Consider the following 18,401-nt stretch of genomic DNA (forward strand, 5'->3'; position numbering starts at 1 on the left):
GCGCGGCCTGTGACAGGAGGTCATAATGGCCGAAGGGCGGGCGGATCGATGTGCCTGACGTCATTGGTCGCCCGCGCGCCCGAGCGCGCATGTCTGCCCCGCGCGCCGCGGCCCGGAGCCCACCCACCGCCGAGCTTTCGGCGTCCATCGCTGGCTCGGAGTGAACCAGCCACGCCGTACGCCTCAGGTACTCGGCGATGCGGCGCACGTTCCACCTGGCCGAGAGGCAGGCGCAGGAGACCCGCCGTGCCGGGACGGTTCAGCGCCGCGCGTGCTTTTCCATTGACAAATTGATTGATGAGTGGGATTCTTAATGACTAGTCACATTGTTCTGAGATATAAATACTTTCAGCGGCTCACAACATGAGTTTCCTATGTCTAATCTTTCAACATTTTATTGGTTTAGTTAAAATGTTTTGGTGGTGTAGGTGTACCTACCCTACATGTTGAAAATAACTTCTCCCAATGATTCCCACATCGCCCACATGATTGGTACATTTGGGTGGACGTCTCACGCTGCATTTTCCGGTACATAGCCCACACTCCAGAACCTTGTTGCTCCATCAGCCGTCCCGTCAGTTCTGCGTATCATGTGCCCTGCCCATTGCCACTTTAGCTTGCTGATCCGTCGGGTCACGTCGGGTTATGTATGAAAACAACTCATAAACAACTTAGGTACCTAACTAACCTCTTCGTGCTTAGATTAAAAAATATTGATACCCTCTAGATTTGACAGCTGTCGCGGTTGACATAAGCTTGATATCAAAATTCATGTGCGGTTAAAACACGTTCAAAATTAAATTCAAAAGTTTTTAACACTATCTTGTACTTTACATTCAGTATCGCAGAAAATCTTCCAAAATGCATGACACGGTAAGATACATGTTTAATCACTAACTTTGGCCAACGCAATGTCAGGTGATAAACAAGACACCTTGTATATTATTCTGTTTAAGTATTACCTTTTTCTACATTAATAGTACAGTGGTAAACAAGGTGTAAAAGATAGTATTGCCATTAACAACCAAGTTCTAACCTTAATCAACCGACTTCAAAAAAAGGAGGAGGTTCTCATTTTTTTGTTTGCAACTTTCGTAAGTTTCGTTATCGTAGGTCGTAGCTTACGAAAGCGCTACGACGCCCTACGCCGTAGCATGGCTACAGTCTACGACGTGGTTACGACTCATTGCTTTCTATTCAATTATTTTCGCGATTTTATTAAAAATTCAGGTTTCAAGGAATTGCTTACTATCATCGTCCTAATCACTGTTTTAAAAAAAATGTTAAAATTTGAGGGTAGGTAATTAATAAAATTGTTATTCTAAATTGAATTCGTATCGAAAGGTATTGCAACTACAGCTAACTTAGGGCTCGCGCGCACGGGTGACTTGTCACCGTGACTCTTGGCCGTGCTAAATAAAAGCACTTACTTGGCAGATAGTACGCCTGGCTGACGTGTGGAAGACGTGCAACAAGATCCGCGCCGCCGCCTTCCGCGTGGGCCTCAACCTGTGGGACTGGTACCGGCCGCTCGACCCCGAGGGCAACTCGCTCATATCCGGTAATAACACTTTTCTTTGTAGATCCTTCTTCCACCTACCATAAAAATCTGTTAAAAAGTTACGAACTTGCATTTTTTTGTAAATGGCAACACACAATGTGGGAGGTTTATTTCTGCCAATGTCAAGTAACTTAATTTTTTATCTTGCAATAGAACGTGAATGTTTCAGTTTCATTGCTTTTCGTGAATCCGTGGAGATAAGTATTCTCGTAAGCAGGTTTCAAGACGCCATCGGGTCCAAAGCGAGTTGTTCATACGACAACTCATTCGACACTCGATGCGCGCTCAAATTCGAAGTTTTTAATGTTTTTATACATTATTTATTACTTCACTGTACCTTAGAATACAAAATAAAACACCAAATTTGTACACACGAACTTACATTAAGGGGAAATGTCATACGTTATCTCCACTTGATAGATAGATATTAATACGAAATTATGAATACGTAATCGCTTGACTCATTGTATTTTTTTCCTCAACTTCTTGCTTTGGTAGTGATCATACCCGTAGCTCTTTCAGATTATCACTTTCCTACGCAGTATCCGATCGTTTCGGCATACAATCTTTTAAACACTTCAAAAAACTAGGCACGCTCCAACACCGTCGAACGAGGCGTGTTATACGTAGGTGGCACTTGAACACCTACGTGCTTTCGAAGACAGCTTTTACGCGCTTGAAATGCGAATCTGAAGGGCCCTTTTATTTTACTTCCTACTAATATTAAATGTGAATGTTTGTTAACTTTTTAACGTAAAAACTACTGAATAGATTTTGACGAAACCTTAAACAGTAATATTGGGAGATGCCTATGTTCAGCAGTGGACGTCCTGTGGCTGAAATGATGATGATGATTACAGTAAAATTGTTCATATAAGGTAAGTGCCCCCTACTTCGGTATATTAAGGCTCTTACGACTTTAACATTTTATTTAGAAATAACCAAGCATGATATCAGTATGAAAGCTTTTGTATGCTAAACTTTGGTCTTTTAACAGTAAGTTAATACATAATTTATAGTTATATAGTTTGAACTTTTTTTTATATTAATTGTTCTGCGGACCTCTTGTTTGGATCCTGTTTCGTGACAAAATTTTGCTCTGTTTCTAAGTTCGTGAACTCATGTCCCCTATTTCGGGATAAGGTTTTATGCATCCAGTTAGGATATTTTAATAATGATTAAGGGTTTAATAAATTTAAAAACAATAATATACATTTAGAACAAAATAATTATGTGAAATTGACGATATTACTTACCTGAAAATATTCATAAGAAATAATGTGAGTCTAGCTAGGTACGTACCTACGTATAATATTTTGATTTGTTAATTCGATCAATATGTGAAAATATTTATATAACCATTAGAAATGTAGGGGGGGGGGGAAACTTAACCCCCCCCCCCTCTTCGTACCCATAAAATTATGATTTGTTATTTCTAGCGATGTGAAAATATTTATAAAACCCTTCTCATAATCCCACCCCTGGAGCTGTTTCAAGTGAGGGTAGCCCCCCCCCCCCTCCCTGAAAATAACCCCAGATACGCCAATGACTCATAATAAAAAGTAAGTAATTAATTAATTTCTTAGGTAGGTAACTATTAAAAACTAAAAAACATGTCGATTTCTTTGATGGTATGTGTCATAAAAGTACCTAACACCATACATTTATTATCACGAACTTGGAAAAAAGTAACAATAATACGGTTCCTTGTTTCGTGATACTGATTATTCCAAATTCACCAAGTAAAATTCATGGATTATTGTCAAAATGTGTCAATTAACTATTAACTATCCCATTTACAATACAAATAAACAAAAATAAATAAAACAAATCGAAATAAAAGCAAAATTATGTTGGTACTACTTATGCTAATTTATCTTAAAATTGGTCATTTATGTGAACTTCAAATTCGTGTCATATAAATTCTAGTGAACGAAACATATACCGAATTAAGGTCATGAGAAACTTAAATAAATGCATTATTTGTTTCATAACTTACATTTCAATTATCATAAATAATTATTTAAAAACCAAGCATCAAAATGTTATCCATAATATCCTTGAATCGGTAGTGTCACGAAATAGGGGACACCCGAAAAATAATATGTACGCTATTTCGTGAGTCAATTAATCGCAATTTTAAAGGAATTCTACGTTTTCATATAACTTTTTTCTAAGCCAAATCAATTGTCAAGGAACACATGAAACCACTATTACAAGTTTTATTTAAATGGACGTTCCTTCGCCTTTTTATAACCTTAAGAAGTTGGAGCGCTAACCTTACGGTGAGAGCAACCTTTACAAGCCGCACGGATGTTTTTGGCTCTCTGAGAGTTTGAAGCTTCGTATTGCTCTCATTTTTGGCGCCACAATGTTGGTACTTGGTTTTTTAGATAGCTTAAATAATAGAGTTTTTGTAGTAATGAATAATTTTTATAAATAATATTCCATTTGCTTATTATTTGAGCTAGAAAAAAAACTTACGAACTTACGTACTATCACGAACTAGTAGCCGTTTACCTTAATAACATTTATGGGCTATTGACTATTCGTCGTTAGTGAGAAACCCAACTGTGCGGTGCGGCGCCGCAATACGGCACCGTCTCGCTCAATCGAAGTGCGGTGTGCCTGCGGTGCGGCGCCGGAACGCACCGTCTGGCATATTCATTGATTTTTATATGCAGGACCGCCGCGCCGCGTCCGCACCGCACCGTGTGGCTTCTCCCTAACTCTGGTGTCCCGTTTCAGAGTCGAAGTTCGTGTCGGTGCTAGCCGGGCCTCTGCGCTCGGTGGTGGGGCTGTCGGACGCGGAGATCGCGCAGCTGGCCGACTACTTCCGCGCGCAGGACGGCCGCGTGCTCTACCACCAGCTCTGCCAGATCATCCACGGGGAAGGTACGACTCTCGCTGCAGCCTGTCAGCTCTTGTCTACGTCAGCACTCAGTCACTCATTAATTTTGTATGAAAATTAAAATAATGATATCAAATTTCTGACTTCACCATACCATTTATATGCCCATGTTAACATGGGCTAGTGTCGGCTCATATACCCATTTACCTAACACCCTGTATAATAATTTGTGGTACAATTCACCTTTTTAAACCCATGACTTTTCATTCCAGAAGGAGAAATGTTATCTAACACTCAATGGGCTATAAATTAAATAATTAGATATTGTATCATCATAATAAAATAGTAAAATACATTTTTTTGGGTCTTTATTTGAGATATTTTTTACATTACTACTTTTTTAAATTCTATCGTTTGGCTAATTTATTTTATACGAAAACCAATAACTATAAAATAAGAGCATAAGAAAAACAAAGCCGCGGGAAAAGTCGATATAGAAAGATTTAATTGAAACAAGGCGAGTAATTGAAGTGGCAAGCACGTGGAAGAGTTATTTTTGCCGCTGCAATTAGCTCAGTGCACACTGCACAGTGCAAGTGCCTATAGATGGATCACTTCACATGATGTGGGTATTTCTCTGAAACTAGTGATTCAATAAAATGATACCTACCTTACCTGATGATACCTATCATAATAGACGACTTAAAAATGAAATGGAAACGTATAATTTAATCTTAAAATAAAATGATTCCTATTGTAATAAGAAAAAGAACGTCAGACGTCATGTTAGGTATATTATTTATAATCGATATTGTAACACATGGAACTATTATTAATAGGTCCCTACTATTATCGCTCTCTTGTGACCGAACGGGCGCGGCCACTGGGTCACGGCGGTCGATACTGAGCCCCAGGTCCCAGCTGAACTGCTTACAAACTAGCTCCTTATACTAACCGACGTCTCTCGAGGGTGTAATATTAGTCATTCGACTTATTAGATGAGCATCACGTACACGAAGATAATACTCGCCATCCGTCTTTAAAAATTAGAAAGAATTTGTTAGCCAGACAATTCAAATTCTTCCTACACGTAGAATCGATTCGTCAGGTCTGTAAATTTATCTTGGCATGGAATAACGATACTTATGGGCTGTGAGCTGTTTTAATTCAACTCCGTTCCAAACTTGTGGCCTCTGAACAGATGCCGGCGGGCGCGACAAGACGTCGGCGGACTGCCTGCTGGAGGCGTGCCCACCGCCGCCGGAGCCCGCCTGCCACACGCTGGACCAGTGGCAGCTGCGCCGCCTGTGCTGCCTGCTGGCCACCATCGCCGCGCGCGAGATCCCGCTCAAGCCCTACTTCCAGGACTACGAACTGGTACAATGTGACCAATTAACCGCCTCTGTGGTCTAGTGGTAAGACCACCTGCTTCAGACGCAGAGGTCCCGGGTTCGAATCCCAGTGGGGGCAGATTTTTCTGTTCGTTTTGGTTGGTGGTAGGGCTTGTTCTAAGTCCGCCTGGCTAGCTACCACCATCTTACCTAAGTCTGTCGCCATAACAACAATGTTAACAGCATTGTTGTGTTCCGGCAGTTAGAGGTAAGATAGCCAGTTCCTCCGTGGTTGAGGATTCCGGGTGAAGCTCGCTTCCACCTTCGGCCTGATCATCACTTACCATCAGGTGAGATACAGGCCAAGAGCTTCCTCGTTGTGGATAAAAAAAAACATCTGATTCAAGTGAAACCCTGAAAGTATACTCCTGAAACACCATCTGTCTGCTTCTAGGTGGCAAAAAATGACGGGCGCATAACGTTCGCGCATTTCGCGCGTATTTTGGACTACATCGGCGTGCTGGTGTCGCCCGAGGACTTCAACCTGCTCGTGCGCCGCTTCATCAAGGACTCCTACACGCTGGACTACGTGGAGTTCCTCAAGGCGGTGGAGGCCGTCAAGAAGGAGGGCATTCAGGGGCTTGGCGCTGTGAGTAATTTGATCTTAATAGTCTATTTCGAGAATAGATTTTATGATAGACTAATAATGAAAGGTAACTACCTATAATAAGAATTAGACCCACATCACCTCGCCACCGGTTTCTACTTTCAGGAATACACAAACCCGAAAGCGGTGATCGACACGACGCTGCCGAAGCTGTCGCGGCCGGAGGTGGCGGCCGGGCTGTCCACGGCGCCGCTGGGCGAGGGCGACGTGTTCCACCCCGCGCTCACGCCGCCGCGGCCCTCGCGCCAGCTCATCGAGCTCATGCTCCGCGTCCAGGAGTTCGTCATGCAGAGGAGGATACGAGTTTCCGAATTCTTGAGGGTAAACTTTCACACTGTACCAATAATATCTAAATATATAAAATCCCTCCCTAGTTTTAGTGGTCAATGCTGGCCGTCGGCACCGACACATGCCATTATGACCCGTTCAGCACTACTATTAACGCTCGTTTTTCTATGACGCCCGACCGCTGCTCCGTTGAATGGACGTACGAGTGATATTGTCGGTGTTGACGGTAGTCGGCAAAAATGTTCACCGTTTGTTTTTTGTTTCTGTATTAGTTAAGGTATACAAGTGTAAATGTTAATGTATGTTTTAAATTCAATAAATTATTTGTATTGTATTGTATAAAAGAAGAAGAAGAAACTGACTGACTGACTGACTGACTGACATATCAACGCACAGCCTAAACGGCTAAACGTAGGTACTTGAAATTTGGAATGGACGTAGCTTAGGTACCGAAAAGGTGCACTAAGAAAGGAATTCCCGAAATTCCCACGGGAACGGGAATTAGCGGGAAATTCCTTTTGTAGGAAAAATCTAAACCGCTTAAATTAGACGCTTAGGTACCTTAGTAAACTTAAAGCTTAGTTACAACAGGATATTGCAAAATTCCCACGGGAACGGGAGTTAGCGGGAAAAAACATTTGTATGAAAAAATCTAAACCGCGTAAGATAGATGAAGGGGGTAAAACGGGATCCACGCGTAAGAAGTCGCGGGCGGCCGCTAGTACCTTATGAGTGTTCATCTTCGTGAGTCAATTAGCTATTGGATTATGTGTCGCAGGACTACGACCCGCTGAACTGCGGCCGCATCGCGCCGCAGCAGTTCCGGCGCGCGCTGGACGCGATGGGGCTGGGCGCCGTGCTGTCGCAGCCCGAGGTGGTGTGCGTCATGCGCCACTACCTCGACCCCAACGACCCCGAGCGCGTCTGCTGGCGCACCTTCGAGGACGACTGCGACCAAGGTTTTGAAATAGACATGTTGACACCACCAATCAATTGACGTACTTTTTAAAACTGTCAAAACGAAACTCTCCCATAGATTTTGTATGGCACAGTGGCACTACAAGCAAGTGACGTCACTATTTTGTCAACTCAAATAAACTACATTTTTCAATTACAATGCCACCAAAAATCGTAATTTACAGGTAATTTAAAATTAATTAAGTTTTTAAGACCAGAATGAAGTGTCTTTTTAGAAAATTTATGATTTCGAATTATTGGAGAATGGTGTCAAATTGTCCATTACATAAACAGCACTTATTTGAGACGGCCCCCTTTTGACCATAAAAAAATCTGCGCCCCCCATTCTCCAGTCCAGATTTGTTTATCTGTCGTATCGAGCAGTCTGGAATGCATGCTCTCAGCGGTCGCAGGTTTTTTAATACTTAACACACAGGTGGCCCGCGCTCCCCTTTAAAGGTCTTACGCCCGTTTTCACCATCAATTCCTAATTTTTAAGTGACCCCTATGTAAACAAAATTGCTGTTATTTGTTACTATAGGGGTCACTCAAAAATTAGGGATTGATGGTGAAAACGGGCATTAGTGCCTCCCCTGGGGGGGCGCCTCCCAATGAGGGCTATCGTTTTTATACTTAACAGTTGGCACCCCTGGCGATTGACAGGACCTTACTCTATAGTGGTGCCATCTTGATGAGTGCAAATGCGATAGTCCTCCTACCACTTTAGCGCTCACAAGTTGGCGCCACTGTCTTCGCTACTAGCAAGTGACAGGACCTTACTCTACCGTGGCGCTAACTGGTGAGCGCTAAAACGATAGCCCTCATTTGGGAACCCCTGGCTTTGAGTGTGTGTTAACCGAGGTTCTCGCGATTCCTCCCTGAAATAACACTTAAAAGTACGCTAATGTGCGTCTGTTGCAGTGTTCACAACGAAGGAGCTGGAGAAGCACCCGACAGCAGTAGCAGGCGCGGCGGCGGAGGCGGTGCGCGAGCTGCCCCCGCGCGGCGCGGCGGAGGAGGCGGGCGGGCCGTCGGCCAGCGCGCTGGACCTGGCGCAGGCCGCGCTGCTGCGAGTGCGCGCCGCCTGCCACGAGCGCGCCATCGACCTGCGCCCCGCCTTCGGCGAGCACGACGAGTCAGTGGTTTTTAGGAAGTAGCCGAGAACCTTGTCCTGAGACCATTTTTTTACGGGACTATTCCCACCTCTCGTTCCCACATTCTCCTATGTAGCCAGGATCTACAGCTTGACTGCCATAAAAACCCAACCAATGAAGGTCAAGTTTGTCCCGGGGGAAAGTTAAACTGTCATTGAACCCGCAACGAAATTAATCAGAAAAACAAAGGAGGAGTTCGAAGTTACTTCCCTAGAGAAGACCTAAGACCATTGTCGAATCATAACATTGCTAAAGCCTGGTCCGTGAGCACGTAGAATTTTGTCCAATGACCCCAAGCTACCCATTCTTATCGCTCGCGCGTATGGGGGTCATTGGACAAAATTCTACGTGCTCACAGACCAGGCTTTACCTCTTATTTTATCATGCGAATGGACGGTGTGACCTGGTCGGCAGACACAACAACGGGCACGTGTCGCGCTCGGCGGTGCGGCGCGTGCTGGCGCGGCTGGGCGTGCTGCCCACGGCGCCTCAGCTGCGCGCGCTCGAGGCGCGCTACCTGGACGACTGCGGCTTCAGCTACGTGCGCCTGCTCGACGAGGTCAGCCCAACACTTGGCCCTTGGGCTTACGCGAAGTCGAACGCAATAATATTAAACATGGATTAGGGGTATTACACCTGGATACTGAAACTGGATTAAATCAATCCAGAGGTCGTAATTCAACCAGTACACTTTTTATTTAAATTTTATAAGACCCAAAAATGCCCTATAAACGTAAGTAATGTTTATTTCTAATTTTGATTATTCTCGCGGAAACTCAGCCACCATGCCGATTCGGCTCGTGACGTCACTCCATAACCAAGTAATACGACTACCAAAAACTCAGTAACAAAAGGACAATGGGCAAAATGGTACCCGGCTCCAATAGATATGAGTCTAGTATCGTTTGAAAGGTCTTACCAAGATGAACAACTTTTACTATGACCACCAGCCTCAGATCTGGTTGTGTACGAAGATATACATACTTTTTTGCAGAATGGTACCCGGCTCCAATAGTAATGTTTGTAGTGTCATTTGAAAGGTCTTACCAAGACAAACAACATTTACTATGGCCACCAGGCTCAGATCTGGTTGCGTTCGAAGATAAAGATACTTTTTGTGTAACCTAAGTATCATACAGTATGAAGGGGGACGCGCTCGGGGCAGGCAGGGCACCGACGAGATGGTCGGACGCGGTGAGGAAGACGGTGGGCGGGACCGAGGAAGAAAAAGAAGAAGTCTCATACGTGTCCATCGTATGGTACTTAGGTTAAATGCGAGTCAGGAAGGGTTTACTGTTCCAGCATCCTTCCTTAACTCTATAATTATTGATGGGGATGATTGTGAAATAAATATTTTTATTTAAAGAAGTACTACCCCCCCCCCCCCCCTTATTAATAAAAAGATACACATAGGAAGAACCTTGGATTAAAATGACATTTCCATACCAAATGACAATTTAAGCCAGAGTTCAACTAGGGTGTAACTTTTATTAATAAAGGGGTTAAAGTTTTATTACTTCCTAGGGGTTTTATTATGGGTTGCTAAAGCGAATAAACCCACAAGACCCAACAAGTCCACCCACAAGATGGACCGACGACCTCATAAAGGTAGCGGGAAGGCGTTGGATGCAGGCCGCCACCAACCGGCCATTGTGGAAATCATTGGGGGAGGCCTATGTTCAACTGGACGTCCTATGGCTAAAATGATCACGATGATGATGATGAAAGCGAATAAAGGGCTAATAGCTTGGATAGTTCATCGTAGGTATAATCCTTTCCTTTTCAAGGCTTCTTTTAGTTATATTAATTGATTGTAGTCATAATACATACTCGTATACATGGATGATTGTGTTATACTTTCATTATAATACTTAGTGGAATTATTGCTTTCAAAACGTGAATTAGATCTGGCCCCATAGCAGACATTTTTCTACATCTAAAGGCCTTTTAAAATATATATTGGTTATGGCTATTGGAGCGGGTACCACTTTCCATACATTTGTGCCCATCATCCTTTGTGAAAAAAAAATAGAATGTTTACTTACATACGTAGCTGTTTTAACATTTCTCAACTGTGCAGAATAGATAAATCGGGATTAAATGCAAAAATTAACATATAATGATTGGTAGATTTGTAGGTACTTTCCGCTTTCACAAAACCTTATTCCATGACGCGATTTTGATAAAATAAGTAATAAAACTTGTAAGTCCCTAACGTAATGATAACACAAATAAATTCAACAAAGAAACACAGAGCACGACAAAAATCTAAGTATTTTGTGTAGGCTATCGCAATAATTATACCGTACACGAATGGCGTTTCAAAAATTGAAGAACAGATTAAAAAAAGTATTTTAACAGATTAAAAAAGACGTTTTTTAACTGTAAGTTATAAAACTTAAATTGAATTTTTAAGAAATATATGAAATCTTTAAAATCATGCATTTTTATATTTTTTTCTTACATGGGCAATTGGGCATGCATGGTGTAAAATACCCTATAGTTAGAGGGTTCTTGAGTGTACGCTCTCCAGCTCGATCGAGTCCTCAAGACGAACGCTAGCACCCCCTGCTAGCGTGGATGGATGAAAAAGATGAGAGAACGTACTCTTAAGAGAGGTTTTCGTACTGCAGTTTAGAGCCATTGACTGATGTTAAAAACGTGCGATGGTTTCCCACAGATGGAGGAGCGCGAGCCGGAGAGCGCGACCATCGCGGGCCCGTCGGGGCCGCCGCCGCGCCCCGCGCACGCCGCGCACGACCCGCTGCAGACCGACATCGTGCAGATCCTCGCCAAGATCAAGGGCAAGGTATATTAACAATTATTAAACCAGAATTAGCAACTGCTACAACCCGAGCCGTAAACGAACTAAAGTCGATGACATAGCCCAACGGATTAGTAAGCTGAAGTGGCAATGGGCGGGGCATATAGTACGCAGAACTGACGGCCGATGATGGGGCAGCAAAGTTCTGGAGTGGAGGCCACGTATCGGAAAGCGCAGCGTAGGACGTCCACCTACAAGGTGGACTGACCTCATAAAGGTAGCGGGAAGGCGCTGGATGCAGGCCGCCTCCAACCGGCCATTGTGGAAATCATTGGGGGAGGCCTGTGTTCAGCCGTGGACGTCATATGGCTGAAATGATGATGATGATGATGATGATGACAACCCGCGTCAATTTACAAACGATATGGTGACCTTGTGTGGCCACGCAGATGGTGCGCGAGGGCGTGCGGCCGCGCGACTTCCTGAAGCAGTTCGACAAGCGCAACGAGCTGGTGATCCCTCGCGCCGACTTCTACCGCGGCCTGGCCGCCTCCGGCCTCGCGCTCACGCCGCTCGAAATGGACACGCTCATGGAAGTGTGAGTACCCACAACACCACGGCTGCCGACGCCCAAGCACACAACCCTCATATAGGGTCAGCCAGAGCAACACAACTTAGAGAAATTGGAAATGCATTAAAGCCTGGTCCGTGAGCACGTAGAATCCCGTCCAATGACCCCAAGCTACCCATCCCTATCGCTCGCGCGTAATTATGTTGCTGTCGCGACTGTGCGACGGGCGCCCGCAGTTGTGCCCGCAGTGAGTGTGCGAGCGCGACAGCAACATAATTACGCGCGAGCGATAGGGATGGGTAGCTTGGGGTCATTGGACGGGATTCTACGTGCTCACGGACCAGGCTTTAGTACCTTTATTGTTTTAATCTTTTATGGTCACTATTATAATTATTATTACTGACGGGATTGGTGAACGGTGGTACGGGAGGCAATCGTAATAAAAGACTGCGAAAGAGGGTAGACCGATTTATGTCTGCCCATAACATCTCACCCGCAAGTTTCCTGAGTTACTCCGTGACCATGGCGCTTGCAACAGTGCCGAAATATCGGAAACTCGAAATTAAGGTACATGGTAGCAATCCCGTCAGTTAATAATTTGGAAAATGCATCTCTTAATTCGTTACATTACAAGTCGGAGATACATAGGCCTTCATAAATCGCCCACCTAGGATTAACGGCAAAAGCTTTCCGTCAATCCTGTCGTAAAAAAAAGATTTTTTCCACGGTAATGTAATGTGGCCGGCAGTTTTTGCGCGCCGGGGCGGCGGCGCTACGTGGAGTACGAGCGCTTCTGCGACACGGTGGGCGCGGCGCAGACGCAGGGCGGGCTGGAGCGCGCGCCGCTGCTGGAGCCGGTGCCGCACGTGCCCACGCTGGACACGCCGCTCAACTTCCTCTCCTTCGAGGAGCGCAACATCGTCTCCGGCGCGCTCACCAAGCTCGCCAAGTTCCCCGACCAGCTCTCCAACATCTTGGAGGTGTTCAAGGTGAGTGCGGCGAGAGTTATAAAAGTGCGGGCCATGGGGATTCATTTACTTTTATGTGCTTACTAAAGAAAGTTTATAAATGCCTCTTTCGTAATCTGATATTCCAAATTCAGAGCAAATACCTACCCCACTTATCTAAGAAGTAGGGGAAAGTAGTACGAGATGATCCCCTTAAGCGGGAATCACTGTAAAATACATATTTTTCGAGGTAAACCAAAAATAAATACGATTAATACTAGTATATTTATCTATCTAACTTTCCTTATACTCAAAACCAGAAATTAATTAAGGTTTCATTAAAATATTTAATTTTTTGCAAAACCTTACAAAGTGATCATCTTGTACACCCCTGTGGGTAAGATGATCCCCCTGGTAGGGGTAGGATGATCCCTATGATTCTATTTTATGATCTCTTCTTTTCTGGTTGTATTCCTTTCGGAGTACCTAATTATGCGAACAAATCGTTAAAAAGTTAGAAAAGAAAAACATTTACGAATTAAATAACGAAAATAACTTAATCTTTCTTAGTACCTGCTAAGAAGCGTTTAAATAATTTAAACGCTTTTTGGCTGGAGCTGTGTTGCACATATCACTAATAAATTCACCTGCTTCATCACCCTCTACCCCAGCATATGCTTTATGGCCCCATTTTCCACATGCATAACATTTTATCCATCATTCACCGTTGGTATCGCTTGAAAACTTTTCTGTTCAGTACACCCACTCAGTATCATCTTCTTCAGACTCAGGTGAGTTATACGAAGTTCTCTTTCTTTTATTTCACTTCCCCTTTACCCACTCCATTGACTTTTTTGTTTTAATTCCCAGGGATCATCTCGTACATATAGGAAGGGATCATCTTGACCCAAGTCCCACTTTTTGGTAAATATTTGCTAAAATAATCTACAAGTACGCGGCCATGTTTTTATGGCCAAAATATTAAAATTAAACATAATAGAAAGCCTAACGACAACAGTAATTACATTTAACATTGTTTGAATAAAAGTAACATAAGCTCAAAGTCATGCCTATTTTAGATGAAAAGTACACAATTTATCTTTTTTCTTGTCAAATTCGATGTATCGCTCACGCCACCATTACGATTTGACTGAGGCGGGGAGGTGTCCAGAGCTATGTTTTACCAGTGAAAGAAACTAAATAACGTTAGTGGTTTCAGCACAATCGCAAAGGATCATCTTACCCCAGGGGATCAACTCGTACTACTTTCCCCTATGTACCTACTTATCTATGCCGGACAAACTCGCTCCACCTTAGATTGCATAGTTCCTACTTTACTTGTTGGGTGAGGGTTTTAATAAAGAGCAAGCCTACTTATAGTATCCATAAAAAAAATAGAAATCCTTTTTAACCGTCTGCGCCAGAAGGAGGGTTATGTTTTTCGAGTGTAGTGAGTACGCAAGTCTCGATCACCGTTGATTTTGAATCCTTCCCTACTGTTATTGACTGTGGCACACTGGCCGGCGCGCGCCACAGGACATGGACAAGGAGCGCTGCGGCACCATCCCGCGCGTGTCGGTGGAGCGCGCGCTGTGCCAGCGCCGTCTGCTGCAGCTGGTGTCGGCGCGCGAGCGCGACCTCGTCTACAAGGCCTTCGGCTACCGGCGCGGCTGCGGCGACGAGGTACGCCCTCGTAGAATATCTATTGCAGCTTTCTTAATTTAATCAACATTTAGGATCACTCCTTAAAGTCTCGCATGCGTTTGCCTAAAGGTCTATTAAACCTGAGCGATATTCGCTGCCGCTGTGGGTAGAGGTACATACCGCGCGGGTTTCGCTCAGGTATTTAGTATCAAGTATCGCGGCTAGAGCGACCTGAGCGATATTCGCTGCCGCTGTGGGTAGAGGTACATACCACGCGGGTTTCGCTCAGGTATTTAGTATCAATTACCGCGGCTAGAGCGGTTTTCTCTGCCGCAGACGGTAGCGAATACCGCTTAGGTCTGAATAGGCCTTTATTCAAAAATATTTATTTAAGTCAGACCTTGGGTAGTTTCGGCACCCTATATGGTTTGAGTGAATTACATTTTCCCTGTCAGTTCAACCTACGTACATCGCTCAATAGTTAGTTATCTATGGATGAATAATGAGCATCCCCGGCGCAGGTGAACTACCGCGCGCTGTGCAACGCGCTGGACGTGCTGTACGCCACGTCGAGCGGCCAGCCCTGCTGACCTCCTGCCCTCCCGCGCTCGTCCTGTGTGCTGTGCTCTCGTGCTCGCTCAATTAAACGTCCGGTTGCTTCGCATAACATGTTTTATTGATTAAAATGTAGATATTATTGCATAGATGTTTAGTGTTAAGTAAACTTCATTGAAAAGAGGCAGGCAGCGCCGTTCAGTGGAACAGTATGAAGCGGCTCTGAATATCATCACCGGTGTTTCAAACGATCAAAAGCTTCAGCGTGGGATCGCCGATGGGCGCGTCGCAGCCGGCGTGGTCGGGCGCGTCGCACACGTGCAGCGCTGGGTTGAAGTGCAGGCCGGCGCTGCACTGGCGGCACACGGGCGCCGCGGCCGCGCCCACGCAGTAGTAGAACAGGTTGCAGTCGTCGGGGTGCGGCAGCAGCGCGTCGGGGCTGGCCGCGTCGGCGCACGACACCGGCGTCACCGAGTTGACCGCGCAGCGCGGCGGGATCTCGTTTTGAGAATCGTCCTTGTTGAACTGGCCCTCGACGGGCGCCGCCTGGCCGGCCCCGGGCGCGACGCAGCGGCCTGCTCCGGCGCGTCGCACACGTGGAGCGCCGGGTTGAAGTGCAGGCCGTCGGGGCAGCGCTGGCAGAATGGAACGCCGTACGTGCACTGGTAAAACAGACGGCAGTCGTCCGGGTGAGCCAGGAGCCCGTCGGTGCCCACGTCCGCGCAGGATACCTCGGTTATCGAGCTATCGGCGCATATGTCCGAAACCTCACGTTTGTTGCTTCTGAAAGAATGTTTTTTAGTCTCCATCTACAATACATCCTTTCCTTAACATATCCGCGATCACAAACCTCATATATCGGAAAATTGGGTAAAATTGCAATTAAGTAACATTAGGTACCACACAGAACTGACATTTGATAGAGTTCTTGCAACTCACGAAGGCGAGTAAGCTTTAGGCGATTATCACACTGCACCGCGCTCCGCCGCGATCCGCGTGGCGACACATAATAATATAAAAAATCCCGCGCGCAAACGCGTTGTCAGTGTGTTGTGCCGCGCCTGTTTTCTATAATGTACAAACTGAGGTACTTGAAAGAAAAAAAGAACTCTAAACTTTTGAAAAACGAACAGTAGCGAGCCTCCTCCACGATTTCCACATCATGTAAAGCTCGCTCGCCTTCGTGAATTGCAACAACTATTACCAAAATATAATTCAGACAAAAATTTTTGATTATAAAATTAAATAATCTTAAAGCTAATACTTTTCTAATAAATCACTATTTCTGAGATATCGCGATTCATAAAATCCAAAATTCCTAGGAAAGTACAATACCGATTGCTATTTAAAATAATAAATTATTGTAGGTACCTAAATATGTAGATTTGCAACAAGGAAGTCATAAAACTTAGTAAGGCGAACTTATCAATAACTTACAGATGTGAAGCTTTCGTCAAAGCTCTTACAGAAAACGTAAGGCCAAGTAATACTAGAATCCGCAAGTAGTTAGCCATCTTGAGCAAAAATGATACGACTGAATATTCACAGATACATTATCTACATTTATTTATAGGAGCCCTGAGTGGTTTGTTGAGACTACTGCATTAAGTGGATATTGAATTGCTTTATCAATGGCAATTTAGAATGATAGGTACGATTTACATTATACCTACCTATGTAGGTACTCGCTGTTTATGGAATTTAGATGATCAAGTAGATAGGTACAGTCAACGTCAAATAGTTCGTGACATCCAAAGTGGCCAAAAAGTTGATAACAAAACCTTGTAACAAAGACGTGGTTGTGAATTGTGATTCGGTTATCATACCAAATTAAAATCTAAGGCATATGTAATGTTTATCATGTTTCTCCAAAAAAAAGGTTGGGAGAAGCTTAGTACGTACGACGTACTTAGTACCAACCTACCTTCCTTATCTACACTGCTTCAAGATGTTAGACGATCCTTACTGCCCATGCGATGACTCCAGCGTAGGACATTGACCATTTCATATACATAGACTCCGGCATGAGCACGACACATTTATCTTCTTACCTATGTTACAACTTATCAGAAACACGTAGGGTAAGGCACACCTTTTTTGGGTTAGTCCTGACAAGGAACCCTTATAGTTTCGATATGTTTGTCTGTCTGTCTGTCCGAGGTTTTGCTTGGAAACTATTGGCACTAGAGAGCTGTAATTTTGTGTGGAGGTATGTGTATATTAATCTCACGCCGACATCAGTGGTAGAATAAAATTTAAAAAAAAAACATTTTAGGGTAGCTCCCCTAGTAGTGGGGATGTAGTCCAGTAGAATTAGATTTTAAATCGGAAATAATTCATGATACAATAATTGATGTGTCCACGTGGGAATGTGTCGGATTGAAAATGTGTCCCGTTGAAATTGTGTCTCGTTGGAACCAAATCATTATTAGGGGTCACTTAAATTAGAAATTGATGGTTGGTACTCTAAACTTATCCCTTTCTGTGTTGAAGTAATAGATGAAGTAGGACTGTCCAACCGATAAGCGATCCTCCTCTCACACATCACCTTCCAGAGCTTCCAGGCACTTTCGACCAAAAAACCACCTCTTACTTTCTGAAAGGCGTAATTATTATCAGTTGCCGTCGTGACTGGGAATAGGAACTAAAAAAGTCGTTTCCTTTCCTCTACAAGTTCGTTCGTCACACTGGAAATTTTTTCTCGTTTTTTTCCGTTGAGTCACACCATTTTTGTGTAACACTTGAACCATTGTTGAAGGATGTTAAGTGCTCCAAAAAATGTTGAGGAATGAAATCGAGTTGTGACTTTTACAGCTGCTGCAAGGGGATCATATTTTTCATGATTTCAACTTGATAGGTATACCTCCGACCTCTAGTCTCATAGGTACCGTTGTTCCGGTCCCGGACTTCTGATACTAATAAAGTCATATTAGTACGGTTATGACGTCTAACCGAACTAATGAGACCAAACCATCGGTCGAAGAAGTCTTTTAGTGGAGTGTCTCGAAAGAGAGATCTTAGTAGTAGTTATCTATCCTGTCCGATTGTATAAATGCTACACGTGGACCAAGGTCAAAGTACGTTGGCCTAACCAAGTGATAAACACAGACA

At 44.2% G+C, this 18,401-nt stretch overlaps 1 protein-coding gene across 1 annotated transcript; it reads left to right on the plus strand.

Annotated features, from left to right (window-relative positions):
- The first annotated feature begins 746 nt into the window (after window positions 1–746).
- LOC135076430 (uncharacterized) lies at window positions 747–15,325 on the plus strand. The gene is made up of 14 exons (XM_063970897.1): window positions 747–873; window positions 1,438–1,561; window positions 4,310–4,456; window positions 5,614–5,789; window positions 6,198–6,392; window positions 6,516–6,731; window positions 7,477–7,657; window positions 8,577–8,790; window positions 9,224–9,368; window positions 11,490–11,618; window positions 12,023–12,171; window positions 12,893–13,133; window positions 14,628–14,774; window positions 15,257–15,325. Exons 1-14 carry the CDS (start codon window positions 862–864, stop codon window positions 15,323–15,325), a joined length of 2,145 nt encoding a protein of 714 aa, XP_063826967.1. The 5' UTR covers window positions 747–861.
- Window positions 15,326–18,401: the final 3,076 nt, after the last annotated feature.

This window comes from Ostrinia nubilalis, chromosome 12 (assembly GCF_963855985.1).
Source record: "Ostrinia nubilalis chromosome 12, ilOstNubi1.1, whole genome shotgun sequence".
Taxonomy (NCBI): Eukaryota; Metazoa; Arthropoda; class Insecta; order Lepidoptera; family Crambidae; genus Ostrinia; species Ostrinia nubilalis.

Excerpts from the sequence above, each read along its gene's own strand:
- LOC135076430 (XM_063970897.1), top strand. Across the intron at positions 5,790-6,197 it reads ACTTCCAGGACTACGAACTG|GTGGCAAAAAATGACGGGCG; the intron begins GTACAATGTGAC and ends GTCTGCTTCTAG. Across the intron at positions 11,619-12,022 it reads TCGCCAAGATCAAGGGCAAG|ATGGTGCGCGAGGGCGTGCG; the intron begins GTATATTAACAA and ends GTGGCCACGCAG.